At 44.3% G+C, this 16,573-nt stretch overlaps 3 protein-coding genes and 1 non-coding gene across 7 annotated transcripts; 2 read left to right on the top strand and 2 right to left on the bottom strand.

The window, feature by feature from the left end:
- The first annotated feature begins 86 nt into the window (after positions 1-86).
- On the top strand, positions 87-6,885 carry ccdc17 (coiled-coil domain containing 17). Of its 2 annotated transcripts, none has more exons than XM_030372604.1 (13): positions 87-1,022; positions 1,476-1,589; positions 1,814-1,937; positions 2,128-2,266; positions 2,488-2,598; positions 2,736-2,869; positions 3,312-3,428; positions 4,048-4,262; positions 4,526-4,605; positions 4,909-5,639; positions 5,840-5,926; positions 6,107-6,208; positions 6,484-6,885. In XM_030372604.1, the coding sequence occupies exons 1-10, from the start codon at positions 831-833 to the stop codon at positions 5,162-5,164; spliced, it is 1,482 nt and encodes a 493-aa protein (XP_030228464.1). In that variant the 5' UTR covers positions 87-830; the 3' UTR covers positions 5,165-5,639; positions 5,840-5,926; positions 6,107-6,208; positions 6,484-6,885. The 2 variants fall into 2 exon arrangements, with proteins under 2 accessions (XP_030228464.1, XP_030228463.1); XM_030372603.1 differs by having other exon boundaries at positions 1,449-1,589.
- A 103-nt stretch (positions 6,886-6,988) lies between these two features.
- On the bottom strand, positions 6,989-9,629 carry LOC115555633 (uncharacterized). Of its 2 annotated transcripts, none has more exons than XM_030372605.1 (4): positions 9,469-9,629; positions 9,133-9,311; positions 8,455-8,568; positions 6,989-8,112 (listed from the first exon to the last, which is right to left on the bottom strand). In XM_030372605.1, the coding sequence occupies exons 1-4, from the start codon at positions 9,590-9,592 to the stop codon at positions 7,639-7,641; spliced, it is 891 nt and encodes a 296-aa protein (XP_030228465.1). In that variant the 5' UTR covers positions 9,593-9,629; the 3' UTR covers positions 6,989-7,638. The 2 variants fall into 2 exon arrangements, with proteins under 2 accessions (XP_030228465.1, XP_030228466.1); XM_030372606.1 differs by having other exon boundaries at positions 9,133-9,333; positions 9,469-9,624.
- Positions 9,630-10,536: 907 nt separating this feature from the next.
- Positions 10,537-15,107, bottom strand: nasp (nuclear autoantigenic sperm protein (histone-binding)). 2 transcript variants are annotated; one of them, XM_030373283.1, is made up of 15 exons: positions 14,873-15,107; positions 14,429-14,467; positions 14,196-14,309; positions 14,001-14,081; positions 13,487-13,590; positions 12,967-13,317; positions 12,696-12,745; positions 12,547-12,617; positions 12,374-12,447; positions 11,957-12,145; positions 11,664-11,836; positions 11,423-11,512; positions 11,259-11,333; positions 10,895-11,017; positions 10,537-10,744 (listed from the first exon to the last, which is right to left on the bottom strand). In XM_030373283.1, the coding sequence occupies exons 1-15, from the start codon at positions 14,908-14,910 to the stop codon at positions 10,709-10,711; spliced, it is 1,608 nt and encodes a 535-aa protein (XP_030229143.1). In that variant the 5' UTR covers positions 14,911-15,107; the 3' UTR covers positions 10,537-10,708. The 2 variants fall into 2 exon arrangements, with proteins under 2 accessions (XP_030229143.1, XP_030229144.1); XM_030373284.1 differs by lacking the exon at positions 12,967-13,317.
- A 145-nt stretch (positions 15,108-15,252) lies between these two features.
- Positions 15,253-15,325, top strand: trnam-cau (transfer RNA methionine (anticodon CAU)). Its single transcript has one exon. It is a non-coding gene; the product is annotated as a tRNA-Met (tRNA).
- Positions 15,326-16,573: the final 1,248 nt, after the last annotated feature.

Below are 16,573 nucleotides of genomic sequence, written 5' to 3'. Positions count from 1 at the left end.
TTCTTCTTTAAAATCTACACTGATGGAGTGCCACAGTACGACAGAAATGCTAGGGGTTACACAAGCAAGGCATGCCTTGTTCAGTATGAGATAAGGTAGGATATAATTATAATGGTAACAATGACATTAACCTTCATTATCATTCTTTAATTTAATAAATACAATTATAATGAAGAAAGAATAATGAATCAGGCATTTGAGAAGTCTACTCTGCTTTAAACGATGTAAGTTGCTTTGGATAAAAGCGTCTGCTAAATGCCCTAATAGTGTATTGCAATGTGTGTCAGACTGAAATTCCTAAACAATTTGTCGGTTCTAGCTATGTTGTAAAATTTACGAGACATTTTACCATATAATCATTGTTACCATATAATTATAATAATATGAATGAACGAATAATAACGAATCAACCAGTTGAGAACTCAACTCTGTGTATATGGCGATGTGTGTTCGAACCAACAACACACATTTATGGTATTTTGTTTTATTGTATACTATCTTGAAATTGTATTGATTTGTTTAACTCAAGAACACTTTTACACACATTGTTCATTCATGGAGCTCTCCACACCCTCGCATTAACAATGACCTAGACTTGGTGACAGTTGCCACAAACAAACAAAACGAGCAAACAATGTTTCCTAGCCAATATAAACTATAGAGCTAGTCCTAAATCCGGTTATGGTAGACTCTCTCTTTGGACTCTTAATTGAATGGACTTTTCTTGGGACTACTCAAGCAATAGTTTGGAGAATAAACATGGAGTAAGAGGGACTGTTCCAAATTGTCTTCTTGACAACTTGACACCTTGAAAACAAGTGTGGAGAAGGATGGCCCTTCTCTGTGCGGACTGTAGCATGGTGTTCAGCTCTGGGAGCCTGCTGCAGAGACATCAGATCCAGCTCTGTGTGGGGAAGGCTGCAGGAGACCCCATAGCAGCACGCAAGGAGCCTGAAACTCAGGCCGCAGACCGTGGAATAGGTGTTGAGTCTCGGAGAACAACGACCCCAGAGCTCATCAAGGTAATGTAAAGGGGTAACACTACTAAGATATATATCAATTTATCATTTTTTTAATTATTTGTTATAATTATTTATACATTATTTACCATTAATTCATTTGTGAATGCAGTCATAGGCATTAACTAACTTTTAATGGTTCCATCATTGTCCGGTAACGATTGACCACTGGTGTTCATGTTAAGGTATTGATTTCTACATTATTTAATATGATTTGCGTTAACCCCAAACAACATCCCTAACCAACATGCTAATGCTATATAATAATGCTTATTACTGTGTTAACTAATGATAATTGATTGTTAATGAATATACTCTTATTGTTAAGTGTTACTGGTAATCGTAAAAATAGCCTATATTGTTTAACCAAACTTGTGAGTACTTCACCCGTAACCAATTGAAGATGTTTGTGTGTTTATACTGTGATAGATGAGAAGTCAAAAATCTTGCCAACAGAAGAGAAACAATAACCAGGGAATCGTTGATGCCGCACCCAATGCCGACCGAGTAGAAGAAGAGAAGAGACCTAGAAGACAAGAGAACCATCCCCTGAAAACCCTTTCAGACGAGGTAGCTATGGACCCTGCCTTATCCTACCTATCTTTGTTGTGTACGGGGAATGGGTTAACCTAACAATTGTTATCATTGCTTGGCACTTTATCCTATGACCATCCTTACTGAACCGACGGCGATATATTGTTTCACCTTCTTCTGACAAATGTACTTATTGTCAGCCGCTTTGAATAAAAGCGTCTGCGATCCTTCATGCTTCCGTGTGCTTTCGTATCGGTAAGGTTCCAGGAGGTCGGGCCGGTCAGGACACCAGACTCAGGTTAATGGAGGAGAGGACCAAGCTGCATAAGACCCGGCTGGCCCAGATACACGATCACAACCAGCAGCTGCAGCGCCAGAGAGAAGGTGAGGTCTGAACACAACCGTATTGGGGAGAAACTTTAGGCCAAAGTACCTCTGTGCAGTGCATGTGTCTCCTTCTCTTCTATGTTAATTTGTGTGTGTGTGTTTTGTGTCTTTGATGTGTGTGTGTGTGTGTGTGTGTGTGTGTGTGTGTGTGTGTGTGTGTGTGTGTGTGTGTGTTTGAGTCCACCAGAGCTCTTCCAACAGATGGGTGCCCTTTCAGGGCAGACCACTGCCAGTCACCTGGAGAATCTGCTGGTTCAGCAAAAGGACAAAGAAGACAGGAGCGAAGAAATACTCCGACAACTGACCCGGCGCCTCGACACACTGCAGTGAGCACACACACACACACACACACACACACACACACACACACACACACACACACACACACACACACACACACACACACACACACACACACACACACACACACACACACACACACACACACACACACACACACACACACAAAAGAAGAAAACAAATTCATGGGATATTGTGTAGGAAAAATATCCTGAAAGTACAAACTATGAAGGTTTTGTTTGATTAGGGTTGAATCGATAGCCACCAACCAGCCTGGTCCCGATCGAAATAGGGCCCATTCCCTTAACTTTGACCTGTTAAGATCTTCTACAGACGGACCTCTTTCTTCCCAGATAAGGTAAGGGGATCCGGACACAATCATCATCAAGAATCAAACTAACATTTGTTATTCAATTCAAGTTATTGGGCTTCGACCGACCATCCCTGGCTCCTGTGAGTGTGATTGGTTGAATGAGGCTTCACTCTGCTGCTCAGGGAGATGCAGGCGGCCTATGTGCAGTCTGGGGGGTCGGACCCGGGCCTTCTGGCCCAGATGATGGACCTCCAGCGAGAGGCCCAGCGGTTGGAGCAGGCCCCCCTTGAGGCCGAGGCCAAGGGGAGGAGGAAGAGTGAGTCCTTCAGGTCCACACAGAGAGCAAGGATTGATGAGATTGGTCCTCATGAACATCTGATGTGGATGGATGTTCCTCAGCTTCTTGACTTAACTGTTATGCTAGTAGGGAAACAATGGTTGCTGGGTTTCCAAGGTTTCCAAGTTAGTGTACTTTCATTCCAGACGGGTAATTTATGAATGATCAACTTATCCAATTTTTATATTTAGAATGTGATTTACCATGTTTAATTTATGACTGATATTAGATTACTCAGGATAGAATTTTTTTCCTTAGTTTCTGTTTGCGTCATTTGAATATCACTTCCACTTAAAGATCCCCAATAGAAGGGCAGCAAACAGAAGGTGCCGTGTCCCTGCGTGTCCGGTGGTGGACCGGCTCCGTCCAGACGATGTGTGACCCTGGACCTGAGAGGCCTTGTCCTGTGCTCTCTGCCCAGAGGTCAGGCCCTATCGCCGGGGTCCGAACCGGGAGCTGCTGGCCCTGGAGGCCGAGAACCGGAGGCTGGAGCACGAGATCCTTCAGATCCAAACAGTCCGGCCCTATGGAGACCAAGGTGGCGTGGCCCTTCACTGACACAGTCAATGTATAATTATACATTTGGATCCTCCGTTTTTTATATAGTGGGGCATGATCTGGTTTTACAAATCAGTTCCGTACAAATCTAGTCATAGATTATCCAAATTGTCTTCCTTCTTGAAATCTGATCAAAATCAAACATTTATTATGGGGGAAAAGTCCTGGGAGAAAGTAATAAAAACCTGGAACCGTAAGAATCTGAAATGTTGGGACACTTGATACAAAGAACAAAGACGAGCTGGCACAGAGGAAGGGAATTCCGCTGCCTAAATACACGAGGAAGGAAGAGGTCATGAGGGACAGGTGAAAACATCAAGGTGAGTGAGGACAATCAGAGATGTGGGACACACAAGGACAGGGAGTGAAGTGATCAATGAAAAGGGCGAGATGTGAGACACATGACGCATTAGTCTTAGTTTGACAAAGAGACACCAGATCAGAGCTGAAAACCAAAAGTGAATGAAGGTGTTCCTAAACTCTCCAACCAGGAGACCTGGTTGGAGAGTTTAGGAACACCTTCATTCACTTTTACTTTTAGCTTTTATCTAGTGTCTATTTGTTCACAGAGCATCAACTGTGTGGGTGTGTCCATGCAGGCTCCTCCTCTCTCTCTCTGGTGGAGGCGGAGCTTCAGCAGGAACAGCTCTACTGCATGGTGGACATCAAGGCAGAGATGGAGGCTCTTCGCCTGGAGATCAGAGAGAGGAGCAAGGGCGTGGCCAGGACGTGCAGACAGGCCCCTCCACCCCCACCTCCATCACAGCGCCCACCTCCTCCGGTTTACCCCGCCCAGCAGGCACCAAACCCCCTGGTGAGTACTCCTGCTCATGCCCTGGTCCTGGCTCTCCTGGTTCACACACACACACACACACACACACACACATTCATTTTGTATCGTTGTGCACTTTTTCACTCACAATTTTATTGTATATTGAATTGAATCACACAATATGAATTCATTTTATTACACAATCCTTGCTGAGAGCTTGCTGTTGGCGCACAAGATATAATCATACAAGATTTGATTAATATTTTTTTTAATTTTTACTTATATTTTCTCCTGCATAATGCCAGGTGAGGTGGACGCGCTCCGTAGACGAAGGATATGACTCCGCCCCCGGGGACGTTCCGCGGATGGACCGCCGTGACCCGCGGTTCGTTGACTGAACCCTCGCCCAGCGTCACACTCATTATCACGATTTACAGACATTCTGAGGTCATAACAACATATGTACATTTTGTGTAGACTACGCTACAGATGCTAGTTAACTTTTCGACGTTGACGACCTTGTTGACAGTCTACAGTCGGTCGGTCGTCTCTGTTAGAAGAACTAGGCAGCAGAACGGTGGAGCTGGTCACCCGTCGACACACTGTACCGGGAGTGTTTATTGTTTTACTTTGTGTTAAAATCGTCATTCTCTGACGATGTAATGATGATGGTTTGGCTTTGTTGCAGGGTGGAGTTAGTCCTTTTCTACGACATGGTGGTTGGTATTGATGCGAGGCTGAGCATGCTTCGTCTGGTGTCGTCTCTCTACCTGGGGGAGCAGCAGATGGGGCTGCCGGCCCCCCTGCCCTGTGTCCTGTGTCAACCGGGGGTAGAAATGCCCTTTTCCCAACAACTGCCCCCAGGAGTCTACGCCCCCCTGCTGGTCAAACAGCCGGTACCCAGGAAAGTACACTTGTCATTAGTTCAGCGGACTGTACTTTAAATGTTAATACTTTTCGTATTAGAGATGTTCTATTTTTGTGCATTATTTTACCTGAAGTAAAACCTTTTTACTCCTGGTTGAATTAAAATAAATGATATATAATGCATAGATTGAAATATAATAATTACAATCAATGGGCATCTTGGCCAAAAAAGGGAATGAGCGTTAGTGATCTTTAGCATGGGTTCCACTCTAGGATTGAACATTGGCACACAATAGCAAATTAAAACATGAGTTTATAGATTTATTCTCCTACTTTTCAGATTTATCTATGTTTAAGGTGGTTTGCTGTCGTACTTCCCATCCTGTGAGAACCTGTACGGACTCTCTCCTCCTCTGTTCCAGACTCTGCCCGTACCCCGGCCTCTGCCTGGTGATGGAGGTCCACGGGCCAGGGGCGCGCCACGGTCCCAGGAGGCAGGAGATGATGTCTCTGGGCTGGGCACGGCTGGAGCTCTTTGACCTAAACAGCCAGGTACTAACTCCCATGATCCCAGGCCACACTACATCCGAAACACGGGCAGAACACTTTATCTTCCAGCATAGCTGCCGCTAAAGACAAGACTGCAGAATGTAATGTTATTCTTATGTTTCTCCAAATGAATAAGTAAAGGGATTAAACTTAAATGTATATGGCAGTATCCATACATAGCACTTTACCTACCTTGTTTTCAGCTCCACAGGGGCTATTGGAAGGTTCCGGTTCGCAGCCTTCCAGTTACACCGGCCAAACATCAAGTCGACCTCGACTCTGTGCCACAGGTAGCATTGTTAAGAACATATTAATGGCAGATTTGGCAGAACCTTACCCGTAACATTGTCAAATTAATATAATAGATTTGATACCAGATATAGGTTGGTATATGATCAACTAGGAGGGGAACACAAGATGGTATTGTAGATGGATATTGTTCCCCGCCCTAACATGAGTGTTTGATTGAGGTGGGCCATATGGAGATACTGTTGCGTGTGGCCGGACCTGAAGGAGATGCACCAGTTCAGCCTGGTTCCAGTGCTCCGGGGCAATATGAACATCCCATAGTGGTGAGGATAGACCTCTACAACTTACACCATTCAGATTGTATTTGAAACCTATTTGAGCATGTAGTTATTGGTTCATTCTGGTCTAACTGGAGAAGAGAGCGATGGAGTGGAATTGACCCGTAGATCAACTTCACTGGCTACCAAGGACCTATGCTGTGATTCACTGGCTACAGTGAACCTATGAACGATTCACTACAATGAACACATACTGTGCTGTATTTCAGTGGCTACAATGAACACATGCTGTGCTGTCGCCCTCTCATGTCTCAATACAGGTTTCTTCTCATGCAGTACCTGTACCAGTCTCAGTAACGTCTTCAACAACGTCATTGTTAAGCCATGAGTTCCCCATAACAGCCAATCAAAGCTTCTCCGGTCCAATTGACCAAAACGAGGAAGCCAACCAGAGTTCAGAGGAAGTGGACGACCAAATAGGTACCGAGACTGTGGACATTTTGGGGCTTGAAATTAAATAAACACTGTTTGCGTAGGATCAATAGGACTTCATTGGTGTTCTACATGGTTTGATTAGGTCATTAGGATTATCTAAATACTGCTGAAAGGCCATGTGGCTTGTATTATCTCTCTCTACATATATATATTCTATGTTTGTTCTAATTTCCCTTTGTTTGCAAGATTATTTTATTTATTATAAAATATGAATTATTATTAACCCATATTTGTCCACTATTTTCAATGTAGCACATTTGTATGAATAGAGTATATACATCAAGGCAAGTCAATTAGTCAGATGATCATTTGGCAAAGATGACAGCAAGATGAAGGGGGACTTATGTGCAAAGAACATAACTAATTTATTACTGTTACAGCATAATGGCAGTACGGGAGATGTTTTGACACAGCACAATCATTTCCCCAATAAGCTATACTATGCATTGTTCAGCTCAGTGGCTCCGTTCAAATTATTTTCTTCTATTGCTTCACTTAAACTTGGAGCGGAAGTCTAGCAGTGGTCAAGCGGGTGGAATACTGTGTGAAATGAGTCAACCCTTTAGACCTTCACTAATGAAATTAAATAATTCAGCCAGGCATCTTCAGTCGCAGGGCCATACGATGGCTAATCCCAAATTGACTGTATTGGAACAGTGGCTAGAACGGCTGTTGAGGAAAACCTCCGGGAGTGGAATTCAAATGGAGGACGTCAACTAGATTCACCTCCATCAAACATAATCAGAACATGAACCAACCATGTTGGGAGGCAGGAATGTGTCCCTCCTCGGTCTATAGGATACACAAATAAAAAATGAATTTGCCTCATTGACAAATTAAGTTGAGTCAGATAAAATAAGTACAATATTTGATATTCCTAATGTGTCACTGATCATGATCTAGATTTAGTTGTTGGTGTTTGGGTCGCAGGCCAGCAGGGGCAGCCAGGCTGCTGGTATGGCTATTGGCTGGTCCTTCGTTCAGGCTGGATTGGTGCTTTCCATTTGACATTTACCCTGCAGGTGGACCTCAGTGCTTCCACAGTTGACTGAGTTCGTGTTCAGGCCGCCCACAGTCTTTGCTTTGGAGGACGAGCCTTTGAGTCGTTTCTCTCCCTCACAAACGTCACTCAGAGGAATCCGAGCTTCGAGTGGAATCATGGGCTGAACGTCGTCCATGAGATCCAGCAGCTTCTTCTTGATGTGCTCCAGCCCCCTCTGCTCCTCCACCAGATGCACCTTCTCCGTGAGGTGTTTCAGGAGATCAGAACATTCCTTCCTCACAAACGTCTTCCTGGACCATATGAGCTCCCCGTTGACGGCGTGGCCCGTGTGGGCGCTTGGCGACGGAGTCTTGATGATGTAAACGTTCTCCCAGATCACGGGGTCTCTCTGCAGGGCCTGTTTCAGCCGGGCTGAAGCCGCCCGCTTTGTCCGGTCCTTATTGTCCACAATCTGTAATGGAAAGGCAATTTGTAAATCACAATCACAAGCTTCGGGCGTTTAGCAGACGCTTTTATCCAAAGCAATTTACAATAAGTACATTTGCCCGAAGAATGAGAAACAAATATATATTGCTGTCTGTACAGTAAGGATGTACATAGAACCAAGTGCCGTACACAACAAAGACAGCTAGATACTACACAACTAAGTACGACATACAATAAGTGCGAATGAGGGGTGGGAATGATCCAATGATGAATTGTGATAGTTTGCTATGGTACAATGTTGAAAAGGAGAAAGTGATTCTGCATATTTAGTGAAAATGACCAAAGGTCCATCACTATGGGGGCTCACCTTGAACTGGGGGAAAGCTGCGATTCTGGTGACGGTCAGAATTGCAGGACAGCCGATTTTTTTGCAATCTTGCACACTCTTACGCTTTCTTCGTTTCCTGGTACCGGCGTTATCCTACGATGAATTGTAGGAGAGAAAACAAAATTGTTTGTTAAAACCTACGACACAAGAATGGGGTTTAAATGTTTGTTTCTCCAGAAATGCGTTTGAATGCTTGCCTCTCAGCGTATAGACAAAGCATCAGTGCATTATTCAAGAGGGCAAATATTGGGAGAGGACTTTCAATTTAATCAAATTTTTTTTTTTCAACATGCTCGACTTCCTCGTTATAATCAATCTATTTCCTTTCGATTATCTATACATTTTCGGGTGAGGCGTGATACAAGTATCGATTGTAAGACATATCCTGTCCTGTCCTATCCGGACACGGTGTGATTAGAAGACAAATACCCTCATATTCTCACTAATGGCGTTATCTGTCAAAGGTTAGTCAAGTCCTGTGATGTTCTGTGATGTTAGTCATGTCCTGTGATTTAGATGGTCCCCTACCCTGAGATAAACATCTCAATGTGTTGGGGTTTAGGGTCAGTCACCAGATGAGGATCGCTATCAAAGTAACCACCAATAAACACTAAAGGAGGGTCCATTGGTTTACCTACACAAAAGAGCATTACCTACATTCAACAAGTCGGGTTTATCCTTCCGCTTCTTGCTCTCGGAGATGTCTCTCCCCAGATGACATCCCATCTCCTTCGTCCCGATGAACATGAACGGGGTGCCGGTGAAGGCGATGGTCGGGGTGCCCTCTCCCCTACTCCACTCCCAGAACACACGGGTGTTGGACGTCGGTTGCCACACTGCATGTTGGATTAGCAAAGCCTGATCAGTTAAACATCTGAAACGACCCACAGTGGAGGACTAGTAGAATTAGATAACATGAGCTGGCTACGACTCACTACAACCTAACTTCGCTTGAATTCAATGTATCCGTCGCTAAATAACCTTGTTACTTACTATTATCAAAAAACGAAGCATGTGTCCCGTACACCACAAACTTAGTCATGGTGGCGGCTTCGTTTTGTTCTATAAAAGACTCGACTTCTCGCAGGTCGTTGAATACGTGTTGCTGTTCCTCCATCTTCGTCCATGTTGTTAGTGGAAGAGCCGCGGTGGCTGCCGGGAGAGACGACGGTTCAAGTTCCGACTCTGAACAGAAGAGGGCGCCAAAACCCAATATAAACTCCGTCAACTGAACACTGCAAGTATGTCGTGGAGCAGCGATTCCCACCTTTTTGTTCCAAGGAAGGTCTGCGACAGCATATTCATAAAATAATTTGGACCAGTATAACATTTTAATGCCTTAATTTTCAGATGCATAATTTCACAAATAATTTGGCCTTAAGATTGTAAGTGATATTTACAAATTACAATTAAAGCTACAGCAATGTAATGCTCGAGTTCCAGGCTCGTTTCAACACGCAATATAAAAAAACGTTGGTCGATTTTATGTATAGCTGTTGGAATAACACGTCTGTTAAAGCCCAAGTTATAAAATATGACTATTTTCTTTAATGTGAGCAATTAAGTGATCAAGAGTGTTATCTAAAATCAGCGTAGTAAACCTAATCAGTCGTTTCATTGTTTCTAGCATCTGCAATAATCTTTTAGAATGATGTACAGCTTGTTGGTTTAGAGTACCGCAATTCATCTTCTTGGTTGAACGTAAAAAAGCTATTGAATAAAAAAAGTAGTGTTTGGTGAGCGGAAATCTTCAGATGGGCTGGATGACGTCAGGTTTGTTCCAGATTAAGCTCAAGCTTTGCTTCATTCTTCCCATATTTAGTAAATAACAGCCCCTCCAAAAGGCACTGCAATATCCATGTCAAATCTCAATTTTATATCTAAATCACATTTGGATGAGATTAACGGTAATGTCCATCCATTAACGATATGACTGCATCACATGAGCAAATTGCTTTAATCAATTTAAATTTTAAAAAGTGCATCAGTAATATTGTCTTGAAGTGCAGGTAATGAGAAAAACATTTCGTTCAAATGTATCAAAAAACCTAAACAAAGACATTTGAATTTGCAAATATCCTTTATTTTCTTACTACAAGTATACAAAACCTGGACAGACAAATCTGTGAAAATAACTTATTTACAAAACCAAGGGTGTGTTGGTGAGGGGGGGGGGGGGGGGGGGGATCTCGACAGACGTTCAGTGCAGGTTGAATATCAGACGAGGGGCTCATCATTCTGAGGACTTGGAGGCCGATGTTTCGGCGGGCTAAACAGAAAGTAAACCAAGAAGGAAAACATTAGATAGCCATCTCTAATGTTACGAGCTGAAGCATTTCGCCAAGACCATCATCCAACTGCCAGGGGCAGTAAATTCCATGTTGACATGTTAGATGCAATATTAAAGCCCATAACTTGCCTCCTTCTCCTGCACTCCTTTGCCGTTGGAGCTGGAGCTGGAGCTGCCGCCATTAACCGTTGATTCCTGCTTTGGCTGCTTAGCGTCTGCATCCTTCACTAAGCTCTCCTCGTCAGTCTTCCTCTGTAGGGATGCAGAATAATAACCGGCCGACAGAGGAAACGGGTTGAACAAATGAGAAAGTCCAATGGCTTTATATAGCCATGAATAAACTGTTTCAGTGTCAAGAGTTAAAACTTAAAAAATTATGTGCATGTATTGAAGAGCTTTTGCAATCCATGTATTCCAATTGACAAGTTTGTTATCGTGATTGGCCTTCAGGCCAATACATCAGTAAAAAGCTTGCGTTGATATCTAGCCGTACCTTTTTCCTGACCAGATGGGAAATGTCTGAGGTCGATTTTGAAGACGAGGCCCCCTCGAAAGGCCTTGTGGAGATCTGGAGGGACGAAGACAACAGTGTCAAGTCTTCCTCGAGGCTTTGTCGTTGTACGGGTCAATATTCAGGGGCTCCAACACACCGCTTACCTGACTGGCAGAGGCAAACGCGGACGATGACGACGACGAAGACGGGCCACCGTTCTCAGCTGAGAATCCAGAGGACGTCGAGGCCCCATCCTGGAAGACATTTGGCCAAAAGGTAAGTCAGGTTGACAAATAGCTCCATGAACCATTATGTGTTCTGCGGTCAACCCCTCACCCACTAAGTAACGCAAAAGAGTCCGCAACAGGAAACTAACGCTGAACAGACGTTCAGACATCTACCCACCAGTGCCTGCCTGATGGCCAGGCTGGCCGCCCTCTGGCTCTCCTTGGCGTCGGCGACCTTCTCCGTGACTTCGGGCAGCAGCTGCCTCAGCTCCTCCTGCTCCGTCTTCTCCTTCGCCGCCCCGTCGGCTCCTTCGGCTCCTTCGGCCGCGTCGATCACCTTCTGCAGCACGGCTGAGACACACCAAGGGGCACATAAAAAAATAAAGACCAAAAACCCCTTTCAGCAGAGGAATCCTTCGCCATGTCAACACAGGTCTCGGCGAGGCCCAAAGAACGGACGAGACGGGTTACCCAGGCGGTTCTCGATGACCTCGATGGAGCGGTTGTAGTGCTCGATGGCCTGGCTGTACGCGTCCATGTAGCACAGCGTCTGGGCCACGTGGTAGTTGCTCTCCGCCAGCAGGCGGCTGCTGGGGGGCAGGTGCTTCAGCTGCAGGGTGAGGCACTCCTGGAAGTCTTCCAGCGCCTGGGGGTAGTTTCCTAGGAAAGCGGAGACCGACCTTTAACTCAATAGGCGTCGAAGATGAACTCATGCTAACTGAACACATTTGTAAAAGACATGCAGTGGTTGAGCAAAGAGTGCTCCAAGTGTCTTTATTTAGCCAACAAATTTTTTTTAGGGCAATGGAACAATTATTGAACGCACAAGGAGACACTTTGACATGAAGTCAAAGGGTCGGAAGATGAGAACTGCCATGTTGAGCTTACCGGACTCAACACTGACTTCTCCCAGCTTCAGGTAGGCCTGCGCCGCCATAAGCTGATCCTCCTTGCTCTCTTTTCTGTCAAGAAATACAGAGAGTCAATGTCGGCAAAAAAACAATGCAGCTCACATTAAAAATCGGTACGTTCCCTTAACTGAAGCTTTGCAGGGACTGTACCTTTTGTAGATGAATTTAGCCACCTCAAGCATCTCCCACGCCAACTGCAAGTTCCCAACATCCTCATCTTCCTGTTGAATACACAATACACGTCTCAAAGCAAAGTTCAACCCAAGTGAAAGTCACATCGAGTCAAGGACAGAACGTACCGCGTCGTCAGCATTTGCTTCATCCTCGTCGTCATCATCATCGTCATCGTCTGAGAAAGCCAGGAGACTTAAAATAAGTACAAGTTTGAAAATGGGCAAGCACGAGGGTATAAGACCATAAAGCCTAGTGAAGTTGGTCCAATGCTTTTATAAATCAGACAGCCATTCCCTCACGTGACTCCACCATCAGTCTCACATCTTTTTTTAAACCAGACTACTGTGAATAAACAAATTCCACCCGACAAGTGCTCTACGTTTAAAGATATATTGCCTTCTCCGCTCTCAGCCTCGGCATTTTTGTCCTCGTCTTCATCAAAGACCTTCTTGTCATTGTCAGCACTCTCATTGGCAGCAGACAAGTCGCCTTCACCAGTCGCCGGAGCGACTGGAATCTGCTCAACCTCCTTTCCCTTCATCTCCGCGCCAACAGCAGGCTCCACCACCCTGGCTGGAGAGCCTGGCCCCTCCCCTGACCCTTGTTCCTCTAGGGGTTCGGCTACAGCGCTGCCACACTCCAGCCCTGCAGCCACCTTGGACTCTGCTGTGGGCTTAGAGTCCTCTGGCTTTTTGTCAGCGGCCATGGCCTCGTACACCTGCCTGCGCAGCTTATCCCTGGTGTCCTCTGCTCCAGGGAAGAACACGCGAGGAAGGTCTGACTCAGTGGGCAGTACGCCAAACACAAGCTTAAGATAAGTCAAAAACTGTAGGGGCCACTTTGAAGAGAGTTTAGTTTCAGTCGACACGCTTTTTAAAACATAATGCGTCGCGTTTATACAATGAGTTGTACGAACCGTCCAGGTTGTTGGCGCTCTCGATGTTCTCGCTCACGGGCTTCTCCTCCTCGTCCGACTGTGGGACTCCCTCTAGCGCGTTACCGAGGACTGTGTTCTCCATCCTGGGACAGCAGAAGCACTTTATTACATCTTATTGTAAGAGTACACAAGAGGGAATTCTTAGTCTTGGTTCCTCAACAGCCAAATAGCCGCAACAATAATACAAGATGAAGTAAATACAAATATGTAACAAAAGCATAGATCAATAAATAAAATAAAGTAAGTAATAACAGAAACTAAAACAGTGGTAACAAGTAATGAGGTGTAGTAAAGTGCAAGTGTAAAGTGCTGAAGTGGTAGTGGTACCAGCCACGGTTGATTCTAGTGCAAGTTACTGAAAATAAATTATTCGTTTTAAACGTTTTTGCAAATCAGGGTTGTAGAGAAACCACATGTTGCGTCTGTTCAACAGATCATGCCAACAATGTAGGCTTGTACTACTACCAACGTAAACAAAGTATACCCAACCAACCTGGCCAACTCTAGTAGAGACTTCCCACAAAGGAAGAAGGCTTCTCCACACTCTTCGGCAGTGTCCCCATACCTCGCAGCCCTACAGAACATTGATATAAAAAAAAAGATTTAGTCCCAAGGTCATAATTATAATGGACAGATCCAAAGCCAAGGCGAGCATAAACACATCAATACCAACAGTTTAAACACTTACAGCATTCCACAAGCCTCCTGGAAGACATTGACGGCTGAAACCACGTCGCCCATCACCAGGTGACGGTTTCCTGTGCCGATCAGTTTCTTCGCTTCTTCAGTAACGTCGATTGAGCTGCAGAAAACGATTCAGATATGAGGCAAACAAGCAAACTCCGATGGCAAATGAATGCAGGGGTAACTTCTGCAAAGAACCGGCGGAAGAAACACAAATGTCAACAAACAAATACACACCTGTCTACAACGCTGGATGAGCAGGGCTTCTCGTCCATGCTGCGGAGTCAAGGTTTTGGTTTTAGTATATATATATATATCAAATAATCCGACTTGGTTAAACACTCATCACTAGGATCCGTGTACTATGAGCCGTACAAATGCCACACGTATCAGCCTGCAGGCTGTATCGGAGGCACCGTTCGCATATTGATAGCGAGCTACGTTAGCATGAGACACACTACTCCAACTCAAAGTCATCCGCCACTTATTGTTCAGTGAACTATTGTCCGGTCAATCCAGAGTTCATGGCCACATCGGCTGGTTAACTTCCGCAGAGTCAAACCACCCATGTTATCTCGCTAACGTTAGCAGATCAACACAGGCACATGCTAACAGTCTGTGACCCTTGTTTTGCAGTCCTCTCCAAAATTACCGCGATCAAACCTCAGAAACATGGCTTACCCGGCCGAGCTGGAGGCGGTGGACGTTTCCTCTGGCATTGTTGTTTGTTGTGTTGGTTTGTGAGCGGTGAGGGACAGAAACAGTAGATATGTTACACAGCGAGGCGGGACGGTCACTGTTGTCCTGCTTGTTTCTTCCCAGGCTTTGTTGGCGCGCTTATATAGAGAACGTTCCCATTTCCGCTAAATCAGCAGCGCGGGAGATTACTTTTAAAGGGGCCGTCGAGTTTGTATGCCGACAAAAAAAACGAATAGGTGCTTTTTGTCGTGCACTATCAACCAACGAAAACTGCAGTTTAATAATTTGTATTAAAACAAATAGTATTTATTGTTTTACCTATTTTATTTTTATTTTAGATACAGATATCATGCACTTTCGGAGCCTCGTTGGCGCAGTAGGCAGCGCGTCAGTCTCATAATCTGAAGGTCGTGAGTTCGAGCCTCACACGGGGCATACGTCTTTTGTTTATGTATTTAACTGTCCACTAGAATTAATCCATTTCATTTTGCGATCCAAATCTTCTTAATATGTTGACCAATCAAATCTGCTCCCCGTCGCCTGTGAGTCGAGGTCGAATCTACCAAAAATTGGCCAATCAGCGCTCGTATCATCTACCAAGAATTGGCCAATCACCTTTCATTTGATTACTTCACTTCACTTCACTTCTTACCAACATTTCCGAGGTAAGAAAAAAAAAATCAAATCAAGTTATATACCCTTTATCATAATGCCAGCCTACTTAATCACAATGGTTAGCTTATACATTTTACATAACTTCCTATTAATTGTCAATGCCTTTGATAATCAAAATGGTATGGAATTTAATTGCAGAGCGCAAAATGCGTTCATATTACCATGCATAACAAACAAAGCACAACAGACAGTATTAATTATTATTGCTTGGACAGCATTTATAAGGAACCTGATCACTTAGACACTATGTTTTACAGGGATATTAACGTCTCTATAATCACTGTTAACATGGCCTCTTAATGCTTTAATAAAACGGGCACTAAACACACCGGCATGGTTTAGTTTCATTGGTGAACACAGCGACGACCGGCAAAGATTTGATGCAACATTATTATTCGTTTGCATAAGGATCTGGACATGTTTCTGACAATATGAATGTACAGTAGGCCTAGTCATATTATGATCATAACGAATTAAGAACGACCGGGATTCGTTACGACGAGATCAGGATGTATATTACGGTATTTATGGCACTTTACTTCGACTAACTTTATTTATCATTCTTTATTACAATACAATATATATTTGATACAACATTATTATTCGTTTGCATAAGGATCTGGACATGTTTCTGACAATATGAATGTACAGTAGTCATATTATGATCATAACGAATTAGGATCTACCGGGATTCGATACGATGAATCAGCATGTTTTTTGGTATATCTTGGTGCTTTACCTCGACAAACACGCTCGTATCATCTACCAATTCTTGGTAGATGATACGAGCGCTTATTGGCCAATTCTTGGTAGTAGATGATACGAGCGCTGATTGGCCAATTCTTGGTAGATTCGACCTTGACTCACAGGCGACGTGCGCAGTAGAGCCAGTCACATTTCAGTCTGCTACCAAGAATACGACGCTGTGGCCAAACAGCGCTCGTATCGCTACCAATAATTGTACGAAGAATGCTACGCTTCACTTCTTACCAACATTTCCGAGGTGTT

This window comes from Gadus morhua, chromosome 12 (genome assembly GCF_902167405.1).
Source record: "Gadus morhua chromosome 12, gadMor3.0, whole genome shotgun sequence".
NCBI classification, from domain to species: domain Eukaryota; kingdom Metazoa; phylum Chordata; class Actinopteri; order Gadiformes; family Gadidae; genus Gadus; species Gadus morhua.
Note: the sequence above shows the minus strand (reverse complement) of the source record. Positions and strands in the feature narration are given on the sequence as shown.

Coding starts and splice junctions, on each gene's coding strand:
- ccdc17 (XM_030372603.1), top strand. CDS start 831: ATGGCCCTTCTCTGTGCGGACTGTAGCATGGTGTTCAGCTCTGGGAGC. Junction 1,938..2,127: donor GCTGCAGCGCCAGAGAGAAG/GTGAGGTCTGAA, acceptor TGAGTCCACCAG/AGCTCTTCCAACAGATGGGT. Junction 3,429..4,047: donor CCGGCCCTATGGAGACCAAG/GTGGCGTGGCCC, acceptor GTGTCCATGCAG/GCTCCTCCTCTCTCTCTCTG.
- LOC115555633 (XM_030372605.1), bottom strand. CDS start 9,592: ATGGAGGAACAGCAACACGTATTCAACGACCTGCGAGAAGTCGAGTCT. Junction 9,312..9,468: donor TGCTTCGTTTTTTGATAATA/GTAAGTAACAAG, acceptor TCCAACATGCAG/TGTGGCAACCGACGTCCAAC. Junction 8,569..9,132: donor ATAAACCCGACTTGTTGAAT/GTAGGTAATGCT, acceptor AATTCATCGTAG/GATAACGCCGGTACCAGGAA.
- nasp (XM_030373283.1), bottom strand. CDS start 14,910: ATGCCAGAGGAAACGTCCACCGCCTCCAGCTCGGCCGG. Junction 12,746..12,966: donor CGAGGCTGAGAGCGGAGAAG/GCAATATATCTT, acceptor TGGCTTTCTCAG/ACGATGACGATGATGATGAC. Junction 11,334..11,422: donor CGTTTGCCTCTGCCAGTCAG/GTAAGCGGTGTG, acceptor TCGTCCCTCCAG/ATCTCCACAAGGCCTTTCGA.